This window comes from Trichomycterus rosablanca, chromosome 3 (assembly GCF_030014385.1).
Source record: "Trichomycterus rosablanca isolate fTriRos1 chromosome 3, fTriRos1.hap1, whole genome shotgun sequence".
Classification (NCBI taxonomy): Eukaryota; Metazoa; Chordata; class Actinopteri; order Siluriformes; family Trichomycteridae; genus Trichomycterus; species Trichomycterus rosablanca.
Window position 1 is genome coordinate 5607330 of NC_085990.1, and position 18268 is coordinate 5625597.

Genomic DNA, 18268 nt, shown 5'->3' on the forward strand with positions numbered 1-18268 from the left:
ACTTTGCATTGTGGGACCTTTGTTGAGACCTTTAGACCTTCACAAGCATACTGTTCATTCATTTCTTTGGCAGTCTAAACCATTCTTGTGTAATTAAATCGATGGTTAATCATCCTGTTAATAGGATTAAACACCAAGGGATTATGGGCAGTGAGACACTGTTATTGCTAAATAATTGCTGACTGGGTTTTGGTTTACTGTATTGGTTTATTAAAATCACACAATAACACTTGTTCAATTGTACATTCATTTTTCTTTCTCTTGATCTCTTTTTCTGTCTTATTTTTTAGGAACAATGGCTTTGATGGACCCTGTGTCGAGTTACAGTCCTTCAGTATGGGTCAGAATGTGTCATTCACTTCCACGCCTTGATCTGACCATGCAGATGCGTGACAACCTGTTCAAACCTGACAGCTGGGAGTACCAACAGGTTTGATTCCTTTCTTAGAAAGATTTTTTTTCCTCCTCCCTCCTCCTGTGTGTTTCAGTCTCTATATCAGATGCAATTTTCACACTTGACAGCTGGTACCGGTGCGAAGACTCATCATGTGGAAGCACATCCATGCTATTTCTGGCCATGTGTCTATTTTTCTCCATGTAGTTTTCTAATGCATCTTGTATTTTGTTTAGAACCAATTACGAGCCAAACAGCACAGTTTTCTTTCAGTTTTTAGATTAAATTTTCTTTATTATTTCTTTTGTTTATTTTAATGTTATATACATAGGTTGAAAGTCAGACAGTTTTCATCCACATTTGTAAAACAAAATTTGTTTTCATAGGGACAGAGAGCACTTCATTTACAATTAGTCAAGTCAAATTTATTTGTATGGTGCTTTTTAGAGTAGACATGGTCTCAAAGCAATTTCACAGAATCCAGGACCAAAAACCCCGATGAGCAAACCAAGGGAGACAGTGGCAAGGACAAACTACCTAAATATTACAAGGAATAAAGCCTGAGAGGAACCAGACTCAACAGGACACATCCTTTTTGGATGGCCTAGAGTATATTTAAGTTTAATATAGTTTGATAAAATAGACTAGATATGAATAAATAAAGTAAAAAATGTAAAAAATAAATAAAATAAAGTATGGGGATGCATCAGTGCCCATGACATGTGTCATGACTTGCCTAAGTGTGAAGGAACTACTGACAGAGAGAGACATATGCTGGGATATTAGAGAGACACATGCTGCCCTCAAGATGATGGGTTTTGTCTGGAAGTCCATGATCATTTCAGCAAGACAATGCCAGGCCTCGTTCAGCATTTGATACAACATCCTGGCTTCATAGGCACAGAGTGTTTGTGCTTTACTGGCCTGCCTGCAGATCTCTCTCCTGCAGAAAGTGTATAGCACTTCATTAAAGCAGTACAGCAACTGAAGTCTTGTATCAAGCAAGAATGAAGAACATGTTCACTTGCAAAACTGCAGCATGGTGGCTAAGTGGGTTGCACTGTCGCCTCACAGCAAGAAGGTCCTGTGTTCGATCCCCAGGCAGGGCGGTCCGGGTCCTTTCTGTGTGTGCATGTTCTTCCCTTGTCTGTGTGGGTTTCCTTCGGGAGCTCCGGTTTCCTCCCACCATTTAAAAACATGCAGTCAGGTTAATTGGAGATAGTGAATTGCCCTATAGGTGAATGGGTGTGTGTGTGTGTATGTATTTGTGTCTGCCCTGTGATGGACTGGCGCCCCGTCCAGGGTATTACTGTGAGCCTTGCGCCCATTGAAAAGCTGGGATATGCTCCAGCACCCCCACCCCCCCGACCCTAAATGGATAAGCGGTTAAGACAGTTAGTGAGTGTAATTGGAAAGAGATGAGGTGATGAAATGTGATGAGATGTGTTGCAGGTATCAAATAATTTACAGAATATATCCACAAAATACATTTAAGTTTGTCCGTTTAGTTATAGACATGTGTGGGTTGAAAAGGGTCCAATGAATAAACAAATCACAGATTGTTGTAATATGTTGTAATATAGGCTTTGTGCTGTGACACAGACTAAATATAGACGTTTAGCTAAACACATTAGAATTTTGTAGGTCTAGATTTGATTGAAAATTGATGCTGTGTAGAGATGCTGCACCTCACTGATGTTAAATGTAAAGCTGGGTGTGAAGAGCTGGACTGAGATGTAGTGACGTAGAAGATAATAGCAAATTGTAGTGCACTGTGCGGAACAGTCTAATTGTGGTGTAGCTGACAGAAAGAAATGCTTTCTATTGCCTTTGCACAAGACAAAAGCCAGTGTAGATGATGCACCATTTCGAACCCTCGCCCTGATCATGAGGGAGAGGTAGAACCCGTTCAGGAGATGCATGTGGAATTAAATGGAGAGGGTGAAATGAAGAGAGGAGAGGAAACATTACACTGTTTAGAGAAGGGAGGACGGAGATGGATGGAGAGAGATGAGAAAACCCTTTGTGAAAAAAAGAAGGAAGCCAGAAAGAGAAAGGGAAACAGCATGACGCGGTGCATGTATTTAAAGTGGGTCACATTATTAATAGAGATCCAGTGAAGTGGATAGAAAGAAAGAGAAAGGAATGCAAGCGTGAGAGAGAGTGCAGGAGAGCGAGATGAGAGCGAGAAGAGACAGCAAATAGACGAGGGGGGTGGGGGTGGGATATCAGAGTCAGACTAAATGAAGAAGATATAGAGCAGGCAGATGGACACAGATTATACTGCAGATTTATAATGAATTCACAAATGAATTTAATCATTAATTGTCTGTTTTACCACCGCCTGATTCTGGTCAGGGTTGCAGTGGGTTTGATTCATTGGCCGAAAAGCAGGAAACACCCTGGACAAGTCGCCAGACCATAATAGGACACACACACACACACAAACTTATAAACTCAACTCAAATGTAGCTTCATCTGGCATGACATTTGCATTACCAAAGCGTAATTACAGTTTTAGGAAATATAATAAAAAGAAACAATATACACCGACCAGGCATAACATTATGACCACTGACAGGTGAAGTGAATAACACTGATTACCTCTTCATCACGGCACCTGGTAGTGGGGGGGATATATCAGGCAGTAAGTGAACATTTTATCCTCAAAGTTGATGTTAGAAGCAGGAAAAATGGGCGAGCGTGAGGATTTGAGCGAGTTTGACAAGGACCAAATTGTGATGGCTAGACGACCGGGTCAGAGCATCTTCAAAACTGCAGCTCTTGTGGGGTGTTCCCGGTCTGCAGTGGTCAGTATCTATCAAAAGTGTTCCAAGGAAGGAACAGTGGTAAACCGGCGACAGGGTCATGGGCGGCCAAGGCTCATTGATGCACGTGGGGAGCGAAGGCTAGCTCAGACGAGCTACTGTAGCTCAAATTGCTGATGAGGTTAATGCTGGTTTTGATAGAAAGGGGTCAGAATACACAGTGCATCACAGTTGCAGTGCTGTTTTGGCAGCAAAAGGGGGACCATCACAATATTAGGAAGATGGTCATAATGTTATTCCTGATTGGTGTATTAAAAATGCACACACACATACACACTCACATTTAGGGCAATTTTAGTAGCTCCACCTGGTCTGACTGCTTGTTTTTGGATTCGTGGGAGGACACCGGAACACCCGGAGGAAACCCAAACAGACACTTTACTCAGAAAGGACCCTGTCTGTCTAGCTAGGGAATCGAACTTTGCCACCTTGCTGGGGATCACCTGTTTTATTAATGCAGTTTGGTGTTATTTAAAGAGGCTGGATTATTTGAACTCTGAAGTCTGCATTCACATGATACGGCAGAAAACCTCTATTGCACTGGCTGTGCCATTGTGTCCTTTTTAGACAGGTGGTTGTGCAATGAATGGATTTACCGTTTGATGCTCGTTTTTTACAGCTTGCCACTGTGCTCAATGCTTCAATGCTACAAGTTAAATGCTTAAAGCTCAAATAACTTTGACCAGGTTTGCTGCTTCTTCTTTAAAGCCCCAGCAAAGACAGACAAATTGTTTGTAGGATGCAGGCAGAAGTGAAGCTACATACAAAACTGTATGTGAATATTGACAGTCAGTGCTGTGGATCATTTTCAAGCTTCAAGCTTTGTGCAGTCATCAAAAAGCGGTTTTGCTGCGTATAATGTGAAAGGTATAATAAGCCAAAGCCCTGCAATGGATTGCACTAATGGTCTTTGATTAATTGGACACAAATTCCTACAGATGTATACAAAATCTTGTGGAAAGCCCAGAAGAGTGGAGGCTGTTATAGCTGCAGTTGGCTAAACATTTCAGTAGAAAACATTGGCACCAGTTCTTTAGTACTACTAAATTTTATTTACATTTATTTCACCTTCTTTTCTTCCTTCTTTGTCTCCCCTCAGACTCTCCTGGTTCTCTCCAGTCTTTCAGCCATCACTCTCGTCCTCTCTCTTCTCGTCATCCTCTCCTTTCTCATCCACTACTGCTGCTGTAACCGCGGCGATGCAGGCAGGGACGGAGAGGAAGAGGAAGATGATGATACCAGTGGTGGCCATGGATACGGCAGCAAGAAGGGGCGGCGCATCTGCTGTGTCACATGGGTGTCAGTGGCGGCTGTGACACTTTGCTGGTAATATGGTTTGCTTTGTGACATTGCAGGTGTACGATGTAGCACAGTGACTTGAATACTTCACTAGCCATCTACACTGATTAAGCATAACATTATGACCACCTTTCTAACTGACTGGTCTGCGGCTATGCAGCCCCATATGTAACAAACTGTGATGCACTGTGTATTCTGACACCTTTCTATCAGAACCAGCATTAACTTCTTCAGCAGTCTGAGCTACAGTAGCTCGTCTGTTGGATCGGACCACACGGGCCAGCTTTCGCTCCCCACGTGCATCAATGAGCCTTGGCCGCCCATGACCTTGTCGCCAGTTTACCACTGTTCCTTCCTTGGACCACTTTTGATAGATACTGACCACTGCAGACCGGGAACAACCCACAAGAGCTGCAGTTTTGGAGATGCTCTGACCCAGTCTAGCCATCACAATTTGGCCCTCGTCAAACTCGCTCAAATCCTCACGCTTGTTCATTTTTCCTGCTTCTAACATCAACTTTGAGGATAAAATGTTCACTTGCTGACTAATATATCCACCCCACTAACAGGTGCCGTGATGAAGAGGTAATCAGTGTTATTCACTTCACCTGTCAGTGGTCATAATGTTATGCTTGGTCGGTGTATGCATTAGAATAGAGTTATTCAATTTAGTGCATATGGGTGGCATGGTGGCACAGTAGAGAAGTGGGTAGCGCTGTCACCTCAGAGCAAGAAGGTCCTGGGTTTGATTCCCCAGCCGAGCATCCAGGCTTCTTTAGGTGTGGAGTTTGCATGTTCTCCCTGTGTGGGTTTCCTCCAGGTGCTCAAGTTTCCTTCAACAAGTCTAAAGACATACAGTCAGGCCACTGAAAATGTCGTTAGTATGTGTGTGTGTGTGTTTGCCCTGTGATGGACTGGCGACCCGTCCAAGGTGTTACCTGCCCTTTGCCCAAAGAATCAGACACACTGCGACCCTGACCAGGATAAAGCGGTGGTAAAACACACAATGAATGAATGAATGAATGACTAAAAAAGGAATATGAAACAGATGCATTATTCCCTTGTGCTTGTATAAAGTGATGTCATAATTAAAAGCAGAAAAAACACAGATCTGGTTTCTGCTTACGAGTGATGTTGCGATTAGCTAATGTTCTGATGTTGCATTGGTTTACTCTGTAGAGACAGTAACTGGAGACAGTAACGATAGCTGTCATGTTATGTTTTTATATAAAAAAATTACAATAATTTTGTCATGAACAGTGGTAGCCATAGAATTATATTTAAAACATGTCTTTTAGCTCTCTGGAAGATAAAGTTAAACACTTTGGAAACCTCTCTCGCCAGTGTAGGTCATCAGTTTCACTGCACTGTCAGTGTGACACTGATAAGGTTATAGATAGAAGTGTTGAAAATGATAAATGTAGCTGACCACTTTGTCCTGGTTAGGGTTGAGGTGGGCCATGTGGGACTTCAAAAAGAAACACTGGGTGCAAAGCAGGCGTAAACAAATTCACACAATAACTTGTCTTGCCAGTTGTCTGTGTCAATTTTTTGGGAGGTTAAAGAGGACAGGAGTACCTGTATGGAACTCACAGAGACAACACGAACAAGCAAAACTCTGCTGAACCACTGAACTTTTTATGAAGAAGTGACAAGGGGTTTAACAATACCACGTCAAAAAATGCACGTCAATGGGCTGCTCAGGTGGCGCAGCAGTAAAAACACACGCTGGAACCAGAGCTGGGATCTCGAATACATGGTATCGAAGCTCAGCTCTGCCTACCGGCTAAGGCTGAGCGGCCACATGAACAACGATTGGCCTGTTGTTCAGATATGGGCGGGACTAAGCCACATGGGGTCTCTCTCCCATGGCTGGTGCAATTACGCTGCAATTCTCCCATGACTCTGCTGGCTGATTGATGGCACCTGCACAGAGATGAGAAAAAAAGAGTGCTCTCAGGGTGTGTCCTCTCCATACACAACGCTGAGCTGCACTGCACTCTTTAAAGTGCAGGTGATAAAATGCATAAGGCATGCTGCCCATGTGTCGGAGGGGGCGTGGGTTAGCTTCGTTCTCCTCAATCAGAGCAGGGATCGACATGACGCAATCGGGCAATTGGACGCACTGAAAGGGAGAAAAAGGGAGAAAATACATAAACAAAATATATTTTAAAAAATGCACATCAACAATAAGCAAGCGATCAAAGTTGTTTGTGCGCTGATGTGCAGCATAAAAGCAAAAAGAAAAAATAAATGAATCCGAGTGGATTTGGCAACACTACCAGCAGGGATCGTCTGTTCTGTAGTGAGTTGGAGGTTAATAAATATTGGTGTCATGGTTTGGCGTGGACGATGAGGTTACAAATACTGTAAAACTTGTGTGTGTGCCGATGTATTCTGATAGAAACTATATTATGCCCGTGTGTTATTTAATGACTGCTGTGAAATGTGGCACTTTTCCAAAAAAATCCATGAAATCTGTGATTTTTGAAAAATGAGGTCCATAAAATTAAGCACATTTTCCTTGAATTTAGTAGGGCCCTACCCATAATGAACCTCTGAAATGGGATGAAAAGAAAGATAGATGGTCACAAACCATCAAACAAAGCATAGTTGCTTAAATTTTTGTCAAGTCACCAACAGTAATATGAAAGACCAGTGGAGAGCATTCCAGGATGTGAAATGACCCTAGCAGCCAAAAAGCACTGAGCTGGGAGGTAACACTAAAACGTTGGAGTGAAATAATTTATGATCAATGCTGAAAAACCATCCATCCTGTACCTCCACATCTCACACATATTCGAGTATTCAGATTAAAGCTTTCGCAGCAGATGTCAGTGCCATCTCTTCTACCACGCTAGACCCAGATTCACCGTTTAAGCCAGATTAAGCAGAAGGGGGCGAGGGAGCGGCTGTGTGTTTGACACACTAATTCATGTCGCATTGCAAGCCACAAATATGTTTGGTTGATGTTTGTACAAGAGTAAATATAAGCCATTTCTCAAATCAGCTGTAGCCTAGTGGTTAAGGTACTGGACCGTAATCAGAAGGTTGCCGGTTCAAGCCCCACCTAGGCCAGGTTGCTGCTGTTGGGTCCTTAAGCAAGGCCCTTAACCCTTAATTGCTCAGATTGTATAGTGTCACAATACTGTAAGTCACCTTGGATAAAAGTGTCTGCTAAATGCCAAAAATGTAAATGTAAATCAGAAATCTGCATTCAGTTCTAAATAAAGAGGTCAACATGGAGGGGGAGTGGATGATATCATCAGCAAGAACCTGCAGGCTAAACGAATGCAACATTAGAACAGCAGCAAACGGCTACGACACCCATGCAGAACGCACATCTGTTTAGATTCTTTGTTCTGCTTTTAAGCATACATACACCGATCAGCCATAACATTAAAACCACCTCCTTGTTTCTACACTCACTGTCCATTTTATCAGCTCCACTTACCATATAGGAGCACTTTGTAGTTCTACAATTACTGACTGTAGTCAATTTGTTTATCTGCATGCTTTGTTAGCCCCCTTTCGTGCTGTTCTTCAATGGTCAGGACTCTCCCAGGACCACCACAGAGCAGGTATTATTTGGGTGGTGGATCATTCTAAGCAAAGCAGCGACACTGACATGGTGGTGGTGTGTTAGTGTGTGTTGTGCTGGTATGAGTGGATAAGACAACACCTCACTGTCACTTCTGGACTGAGAATAGTCCACCAACCTAAAATATCCAGCCAACAGTGTTTTGTGGGCAGCATCTTGTGACCACTGATGAAGGTCTAGAAGATGACCAACTCAAACAGCAGCAATAGATGAGCATTTTGTGTTGAATTAGTTGTTTTGAGCTATTTAAATTCTTCTTGTATTCGTAGTTTATTGCAAACAGAAATGACAATGATCATTTATGCCTTACATTTATTAAATAATACTTATAAAAACTTGTCGTTACTTGATGTTATATTGCAACACTGATTTGCAGTACTGATGCCAAAGTAAATGTACCCCCTTATTTACACTGTATCCTCCTTTTGTGTTTGGTTCTCCTGCAGTGTTGCCATAGGCATTGGTTTCTACGGGAACAGCGAGGCAAACGATGGGATGTACCAGTTGACCTCATCTTTACTGACGGCCAATCACACACTGGCTTCCATCGATCTGCTGGTGAGAAAGAAAGAAAAGTAAAGAAAGAAAACTGCTGTGGAAACACAAACAAATGGAAATATTTTCTCTGCTGCATATACAAACCAAATTCCAAAAAAGTTGGGACTGTGGGAAAACAGACAGAAATAGTTTATAAATATTTTTTCGAACTGTATTAGAGTAAAAACAATATACACTGATCAGCCATAACATTAAAACCACCTCCTTGTTTCTACACTCACTGTCCATTATATCAGCTCCACTTACCATATAGAAGCACTTTGTAATCTACAATTACTGACTGTAGTCCATCTGTTTCTCTATATAAATTTTTAACCTGTTTTCACCCTGTTCTTCAATGGACAGGACCACCACAGAGCAGGTATTATTTGGGTGGTGGATGATTCTCAGCACTGCAGTGACACTGACATGGTGGTGGTGTGTTAGTGTGTGTTGTGCTGGTATGAGTGGATCAGACACAGCAGTGCTGCTTGAATTTTTAAATACCATGTCCCCTTACTTACCACTCTATTAGACACTCCTACCTAGTTGGTCCACCTTGTAGATGTAAAGTCAGACACGATCGCTCATCTATTGCTGCTGTTTGAGTCGGTCATCTTCTAGACCTTCATCAGTGGTCACAGGACGCTGCCCACGGGGTGCTGTTGGCTGGATATATTTTTGGTTGGTGGACTATTCTCAGTCCAGCAGTGACAGTGAGGTGTTTAAAAACTCCATCAGCGCTGCTGTGTCTGATCCACTCATACCAGCACAACACACACTAACACACCACCACCATGTCAGTGTCACTGCAGTGCTGAGACCTAAATAATACCTGCTCTGTAGTGGTCGTGTGGGGGTCCTGACCATTGAAGAACAGCATGAAAGAAGGGCTAATAAAGCATGCAGAGTAACAGATGGACTACAGTCAGTAATTGTAGAACTACAAAGTGCTCCTATATTGTAAGTAAAGCCGATAAACTGGACAATGTGTGCAGTAACAAGGAGGTGATTTTATTGTTATGGCTGATCGGTGTATATATATATATTTATATATACAGAAAAGTTTGTGATAATACCTCAAACTTTGCATTCTAGTTTTTCTATCTGTCCCAACTTGGAATACATCTATAATATAATAACATGCTTTGTATTAATTTAGCTGGCAGTGTATGCAGTCAGACAGTTATTATATACATTTTTGTCAATCTAATGCCCTCATCCTTGTGTCTGTCCTGTCCACACATTCCTCTCCTCTCCTCAATTTACTTCCCCATATTAATTTAGATTTCAGACACCGTAGCTGCTCTGCACCAGGCCATCTCAGGACCTCTGACCTCCCTGGAGGACGTGTTTGGAGAAAACAAGGGCTTTCTGGTGTCCACTCGCACATGTAGACGACTCTCTGAGCGTGTGGTGTCCCTCCTGTCCTCCCTTATTACAGGAAAGGGCTTTAGCTCAATCATCATTAAAACAAATGAAAGCATGGTGGGGGTTGTGACTCCTATGCCCCCCTCTATAGTCCAGACGGTGACCCCAAATTCCAACAATGTACCTGCACCCTTCTCTCCAGGCTGGGCAGCCAGTACACTAATGGTCAATGAGGACTACAGGTAAGCAAGAGGGTATTAAATAGGGTGCATGGATCCATCTAAAACATATACTATCAGATTTTTGTGATTTATTCTGGTAAAAACATATTAAGTTCCTCTAACAGTCCCTGTATTATCTTTCGTTGTTTAGGTGGCTTTCTTATATGCTGCTTTTGCTTTTGGATCTGGTGCTGTGTCTCTTCATTCTGCTTGGCTTGGCCAAACAGGCCCGATGGCTCCTTATTTTGTGAGTCTCAAACACTAATATTTTATAGTTGCATTATACACCGATCAGCCATAACATTAAAACCACCTCCTTGTTTCTACACTCACTGTCCATTTTATCAGCTCCACTTACCATATAGAAGCACTTTGTAGTTCTACAATTACTGACTGTAGTCCATCTGTTTCTCTGCATGCTTTGTTAGCCCCCTTTCACGCTGTTATTCAATGGTCAGGACTCTCCCAGGACCACTAGAGAGCAAGTATCATTCTTAGCACTGCAGTGACACTGACATGGTGGTGGTGTGTTAGTGTGTGTTGTGCTGGTATGAGTGAATAAGATACAGCAGTGCTGCTGGAGTTTTTAAACACCTCACTGTCACTGCTGGACTGACAATAGTCCACCAATCAAAAATATTCAGCCAACAGCGCTCTGTGGGCAGCGTCCTGTGACCACTGATGAAGGTCTAGAAGATGACCAACACAAACAGCAGCAATAGATGAGCAATCGTCTCTGACTTTACATCTACAAGGTGGACCAACTAGGTAGGAGTGTCTAATAAAGTGGACACGGTATTTTAAAACTCCAGCAGCACTGCTGTGTCTGATCCACTCATACCAGCACAACACACACTAACACACCACCACCATGTCAGTGTCACTGCAGTGCTGAGAATGATCCACCACCTAAATAATACCTGCTCTGTGGTGGTCCTTTGGGGGTCCTGACCATTGAAGAACAGAGTGAAAGCAGGCTAAAAAGTATGTAGAGAAACAGATGAACTACAGTCAGTAATTGTAGAACTACAAAGTGCTTCTATATGGTAAGTGGAGCTGATAAAATGGACAGTGAGTGTAGAAACAAGGAGGTGGTTTTAATGTTATGGCTGACCGGTGTAAGTAAATATAAGAACCAGATGAAGTGCGTTGTACTAAAAATACATCAGACAAAACACTAATGTTTACCACAGCAGGAGCCTTTTAAATCACTTGTTTACTAGTAAAAAAAAAACAGTCTAAACACAAAAACGTCTTATCCCAAACACTCCTGCTATTTTTTTTTATTTAAACATACCTATTTGCAATATGTTTGAGGTAATGTGTAGTTAGCTATAGCATATTTACATTTATGTGTTATTTAATAAACAAAGGGGTTTTGTTTAGTCTGCTGACACATGAAGACAGGCGGGCAGAGGGTAATGGTGGCTGTGTTTTTTGTTTGTGTTTGCAGGATGACAGTGTTGGCCTGGTTGGCTCTGTTTCTAAGTTGGGGGTCTCTTGGCCTAGAAACAGCCACCGTGGTGGTGAGTATTCAAACTGGGCTCCTGCTGTATTTTGGACAGAATAGACACTGTGTTTGGGAGAAGTCGAGGAAAAGCACAAAGTGTTACAAATGTGTGAAAAATCTGTACATGCTGTATAAAAACAGAACGACGAAGATTGTGTACATGCATTGGTTTGAGTGTGTGGTGTGTGTGTGTGTGTGTGTGTGTGTGTGTGTGTGTTACACTGTGAAAAGCTCTCCCTATTTAGGGAACTCTGCAGAACTGGCTGTGTCCCAGAAAGCCAATAAAAGGGTTAGAGATGTGAGGATGTGTGTTTGTCATACTGAGTGGCTCTTTGTGAAATAGAAGAAGACATATTAGGTATATTAAAGATGGACATGAGAGGCCTGGACTGATGGAATATGAGTTGAGAGATCAGCAGATTTGAGGAGTAGACAGGAGAAGAGAGAAAGAGGCTTGACTGTGTGTGATTCTGTAAGATGCCACCCGAGTAGCAGAATAAGAGGGAGTGACAGGAGGAGATGGCAGTAGCTGGTTCTTTACAACATAAACAGTCCCTTCTTTCTTTCTCTTGTTTTTTTTGTGTTTTTTTGTGTGCGTCCCATTTTGTGCATCTCTGTATTTGCATCTCTCTCTCTCTCTCTCTCTCTCTCTGTCACTCTCTGCCTGCCTCTCTCTCAAAATCCAACCAAAACAACTTGCACATGAATATTTATTATAGTGATTATGTACTCTGTATGTATTATGTCTCTGACATCTAAGATACTTTTTTGGTTTCATTTACAATAGATTTACAATAGACCAGTATTCAGACCTGTTGACGTTTTGCACACTTTGGTCTGCTGTGGATTGATTTTAATTATCATAATTGGCATTTTTACCCATCACTCTACACTTAATCATTCATAACGATAAAGTGAAAACATGTTCTTAGAGCCTTGTCGGCAGTGATTACAGTTACAAGTCTTCTTGGATACTTTTCTACAGGCTTTGCACAGCTGGATTTGGGCTGTTTATCCCATTCTTCATGGCACATTCTTTGAAGCTTCAATAGATTGGATGGCGAGTGTTTGTGAACTGCCATCTTTAGGTCTCTCCAAAGATCTTAGCTGGTGCTTAAGTGTGTAGTATTGTTTTGGCTGATAATAGATAAACTCTTTCTTGTTGAGTTTGTGTGTACGAGGGGGTTTTTGGGTTTTTGCTAGAATGTTAGAATTTTGGCTAAATGAATACATCCCTTAATTCTTACTTGTCTCCCAGTTCTGGCTGCTAAGAAGCACCCCCATAACATGAGGCAAAACACAGTAATGTTGGGAATGAAAATGTCAGTTTTTGAGTTTTAATTCAGTTTTGAAGATAATTCAAAAAAAATTGTTTAAAAATCTATCTATGTATTTTTCCCTTTTTCTTCCAATCTAGTCATATCCAATTTTCTAGTTGTATCTCCTTCAGTACTTTAGACCCCTACCCTGACTAAGGACGGCCGTACTTCACATGTGCCCCTACCAGACACGTGTGTAGTTGCCAATTGCTTCTATATATCTGAATGAGGAGGGTTCACACAGGGATCAGTATTACAGATGGAGTCACACACTGATCTCCACGATCGCCACCTGAATGGTTTCATTTTGTAATGGGTCGTTAAGTGTAAACATATGGGTATATCAATTTAAGATCAAATTTACAACACAATGAAGTCGCAAAAAATCAAGGGCTGGATACGTTCTGAATACGTTCTGAGGCCACTGAAGTAAAATGGTCCTTTTTACAATTGTTATGTTTATTTTAGCCTTTATTTAAAACAATGAATGAAGAGTTTATGAATTCATTGTGGACCAGTGGTTCTATACCCATTTTTTCTGGGTCACAACAGAATACAAAAGCTAGTGTAATGTGGCACACACATGCATTAACACTGGCTACAAATAGCCCCAGGGTTGCTGGTTCAGAACCCCTGGTCTAGGATAATGATGTCAGAATTATCGACTTTCCCCCCAAAGTACCAGTACCAGTGCTGAAAACTTTTAATTCATTTTGAAATGTGCTGTCATATCGATATCAACTTCTGGCGACCATATGGATCCTGTCTCCTGTTTGAGTCTTCATAATTTATCTACTGGCTGGTTGATGTGGTTATTACTTTGACCTTTTTAACAACATGGCCTACTTTGTAGGTTAAAAAGTAATATATTGAATATATTAAACATATTAAACGTGTTTTCGGGTGGACTTCTTATGCTGTATTTCTTTGGGTGTGTGTGGGTGTGTTTCCATTCTTTTTCTCTGTCTTACAGTGTGTGTTGGCATTGTCTTGCTCTCTCTCCTTTGTGTCCTTGCTTCTGTATAACAGGCCTTTTGAGCTCTATTTAATGATAACTGTGATTAATTACACCTCTTTACTTACCACAAGGGAGAACAAGTGTGTGAAAAAAGAGTGCAATGATGACAGAGTGATTCGAAGAAGAATAGAAAGTGGAGCAGTCCAGGAGAGAGAGAGAGAGCAGGAAACAGTGAGAGAGAGAGAGTGAGAGAGAGAGAGGGCAGGATACAGCGAGAGAGAGAGAGAGTGAGGTGCTGTATCTATGTCAGTGAGTAATGGAGATCAATAGCAGTCTCAGCAGCAGCAGAGAGATGAGGGAAGTATGTCATTCGGTCACTGTGTTACCAGCTCTTCAGTATCTCACTTTCTCTCCTTCACAGGCGCTCAGTGATTTTTGCTTTGACCCGAACACATTTGTCCTCAACTCTACTCACTTTAACTCTGGAACGAGTACAGGTGCAATACCCTTTCTCTCTCTCTCTCTCTCTCTCTCTCTCTCTCTCTCTCTCTCTCTCTCTCTCTCTCTCTCTCTCTCTCTCTCACTTTCTCTCTCTTTTCTGTCTCTTTCCTTTTTTATCCTTTGGCATTTACTCACTTGCTACACACTCCTTAACATATGTCTCTCTCAGTAGAAATACTGGACTACTACCTGACCTGCACCAGGAAAACCACCAGCCCCTTTCAACAGGTAGCAATTTTATTATGATTCAGTTATATATACAGTTTTATACAGTTTTATTATGATACAGTATTTTGAGTTAGCAAAATACTAGCAGGGCTCAAACAAAACCAAAGGATTTCGGCCTCTCAGGTGGCGCAGCGAAAAAACACACGCTGGAACCAGAGCTGGGATCTTGAATACATCTTAGCGAACCACAGCTCTGCCTGCGGGCTAGGCTGAGCGGCCACATGAACAACGATTGGCCTGTTGTTCAGATATGGGCGAGACTAAACTGGATGGGGTCTCTCTCTCATAACTGATGCAACTACGACCTCTGCTGGCTGATTGATGGTGCCTGCACAGAGATGAGAAAATTGATGGATTGATTGATTGATTGATTGATTACTTTATTAATCCCCGAAGGGAAATTGTGGTGTCGCAGCAGCAATAACAATTATTACAAAAAACATCACACAATGACATTACAATGAGGTAAATGAAAGAATAAAAAAAATTAAGACAAAGTAAGATATAAAAACTAAAAAATATATATATAAAGAAAAAAAAATATAATAATATAAAGAGGACAAGAACAAAGAAAACTAAAAACTAAAACGGGGGGGGGAGCCTAAAGGTGCAGTTACAGACGTGCAATTTAAAAGAGTGATCTCAGGGTGTGTCTCTCTGTACACAACGCTGAGCTGCACTGCACTCGTCGAAGTGTAGGTGATAAGATGCATACTTCATGCTGCCCACGAGTCGGAGGGGGCATGGGTTAGCTTCGTTCTCCTCAATCAGAGCAGGGATCGGCATTGGTGGAGAGGAAGCATGGCGCAATTGGGCAATTGGACGCACTAAAAGGGAGAAGAAAAAAACCCCCAAAGGATTTCACTTTGAACTCGAAGTCTATAAGATTCAGTCTCACCGATTTTTGACTTATGTTGGGTGACATGGTCTAAACTCTCAGTCTTTTGTGTGATGTAAGGCAGAGCTGTTGGCACTTTTTTTTAAATCCATGATGTGTTTTTTTTTATTAATTTGCATTTTATATTTACATCCCGCACTTAAAAGCCAATTTGTTTGTCATATTTTCATTTTATTTTTATGAATCGCTTTATTCTGGTCAGGGTTGTGCTGGACCCAGTTCCACCATTAAACACTGGATGCAAGGCAGGGCACCAATCCATTTCAGTTTTTTTTTAAAAATATTTATTTATGCATTTTCTCCCTTTTTTTCCGGATTTATCGTAGTCAATTTGTCTTCCGCTTCTGTGGATCCCTGATTGCGTTCGACGTATGCGCAGTCCTAGCGGACCCCTTCTTTACGCCCGTGCTTCTGCATAGGTGGCTCTATCCAATAACAAGGGTCCTTGCACAGCGTTTGAAGACCCCACCCACTTGGTCTGGTAATTTACCCACCCAGCAGGCACGGTGGTTAATTTGTGTCTGCTGCAGGCACTGCCCATTGTGCCCGCTAGATGGTTCCCAGCCGACCAGTAGCAGAGCCGAGATTCGCTGGTGTGCTAGCGAAATATCCCACTGCATCACTTGAAATTTCACATTTTAGGTTGGTAAGCACCCTAATTCCAAACACTGGCAGGTTTTCTTTACTTGCTTAAACACCAAGTGCAGAAACAAAAAAATATACAGATTGACTAGATGTTTGGTAAAGGGAAATCCCTATTTAGTCTGACTACAATTTAAAAAAAGATCAATAAATAGGTTAGTCTTTTGATTAGTAAGATTGAGGTTAAATTAGTCACTGAGGTTAAGATTATGTGTGTGTTAAATTGTCTGTAGCTGCTGACCCAGTCCCAGAGAGCACTGTCTAGCATCCACTCCCACCTCTTCAGTTTGGAAAGAGAAGCTCTCCCACGCTTTTCAAAAGCAGACGTGAGTAAACCTGCACCTCTCCTCAACTGAAAGCAACACAGATGAGCAATATTAATCTCAAATCTAGATTAAGATCTAAAATCATTATTAAAGTCAAGGTCTTTTTTATAAATAATAAAGTAAAAGCTGATTTGTTTCTCCTGTAGAAACCTCTGAGGGAGGTGCAGCAGATCCTCAACATCACCGAGGGAAATTTCCATCAGCTGGTGGCGCTGCTTAACTGTCGAGGCCTCAACAAGGTAACTATAGCAACCGGCTGTTCCTTTCAGGGTAAATTACTCTCATTTAGACTGGGTTTTAGATAAAAATGTTTCTGTCTTTATATTTTTAGGATTATATAGACTCTTTGAAAGGCCTGTGCTATGATGGGATGGAAGGATTGCTCTATCTCTCGCTCTACTCATTCCTCTCTGCTTTAGCTCTGACAGCCATCCTCTGCTCCCTTCCTGGAGCATGGAGGAGCTTTGCCAGGTAACTTCCTCTGCATTGTTCCTGCTGATTGTAATATTTGCTTGCAGAGGTTTATAATTACTAGGATTTAATGCACAGTTGCAATCGAACAATATTCAGCGCCTCTCACTTTATAAGATATTATGGTGATGTGTATAAAATTGAATAAAAATCTACAACAAGAAGCCTCAGAGAATTTCAATCCTTTAAAATGAATCTATAAATCGTTGCATTGCTGCTGTTTTGCCCTTGAGCTTTTCCAACCTAAATCACATCATTATAATAAACAGATTAAAAAATAATAATATTACAGCTGTGGTAGCTATAGCTATTTGAAATTGAATAGTATACCAATGATATAAAACTAGCTTGACGGTCAACAGTGACATCTGTGTTCCAGTCACTTTTAATTTATGGCACTCTGAATTTTCGTGGGTGGATTCTGGATTACATCTGAACATTCAGACACGTTTTTGCTCAGCAGGCAAGAGACCCCTGTTCCATGTGCTTTTCAATGGATGCAGTCAAACTAACCCTATTTATATGTTTTGATACATACAAGCAATGTTGAGAACATAAACCGACATGATAACTGTAAATCAAAAACATCTAGTCCTCCTGACAAATGCCCATGTGCAATATTATTCAACCCCCAGCCTCAGTACTAGGTGGAACATTTGTTTACCATGATAACCTCTAATAAGCAACTTTGCAAACAAATGCAAACAAGTTTTGAACTTCCAGACAAAACTCCCAATGGCGTCTCTAGGAATTAAAGGACATTTAGGTTTAGGGTATCACTAGCTGCAGTTGAAACACCTGTTCATGTACTTTAGCTGAAGAAATGAGCCCATGCCAGTATGCACCTTGCTTAATTGTGGAGAGTTTCACCCTGCAGCTTCTAATCTATTGTAGCTAATCGATTTTTTGGCCCAGTGTATTTTTAAAATTTGGAAAATTAAAAAAGATTTGGAAATGTGTAAAGTGTTGTGGTTTTGATGAAGAAGTGCGTGTTCTAATTATTCAGACACAGAAAAAGTCAGCAGCTTTTTGAAAAGCCTAAAGTGCTATGGCACATGCCCCTTTCAAATATATGTAAGCTTTCAACTCTGACTGGCACCATGTAATTATATCTGAGCTATGTCTGTATCTTTTGTTCTTGCTCTGTTCCTTGCACAGTTTTAA

At 41.4% G+C, this 18268-nt stretch overlaps 1 protein-coding gene across 5 annotated transcripts in view; it reads left to right on the top strand.

Annotated features, from left to right (window-relative positions):
• Window positions 1-18268, top strand: part of ttyh1 (tweety family member 1) — a 30074-nt gene that overhangs the window by 4176 nt on the left and 7630 nt on the right. For 3 of the 5 annotated variants that reach the window (XM_062991746.1, XM_062991748.1, XM_062991747.1), the window contains exons 2-12: window positions 291-430; window positions 4322-4548; window positions 8569-8680; window positions 9947-10272; window positions 10403-10498; window positions 11705-11777; window positions 14460-14535; window positions 14709-14767; window positions 16541-16633; window positions 16780-16872; window positions 16965-17104. In XM_062991746.1, the coding sequence (XP_062847816.1) occupies window positions 296-430; window positions 4322-4548; window positions 8569-8680; window positions 9947-10272; window positions 10403-10498; window positions 11705-11777; window positions 14460-14535; window positions 14709-14767; window positions 16541-16633; window positions 16780-16872; window positions 16965-17104 (1430 nt within the window). In that variant the 5' untranslated portion in view covers window positions 291-295. Of the gene's footprint in view, window positions 1-232; window positions 431-4321; window positions 4549-8568; window positions 8681-9946; window positions 10273-10402; window positions 10499-11704; window positions 11778-14459; window positions 14536-14708; window positions 14768-16540; window positions 16634-16779; window positions 16873-16964; window positions 17105-18268 lie in introns of those variants that run through there. The other 2 variants (XM_062991744.1, XM_062991745.1) reach the window with 2 other exon arrangements.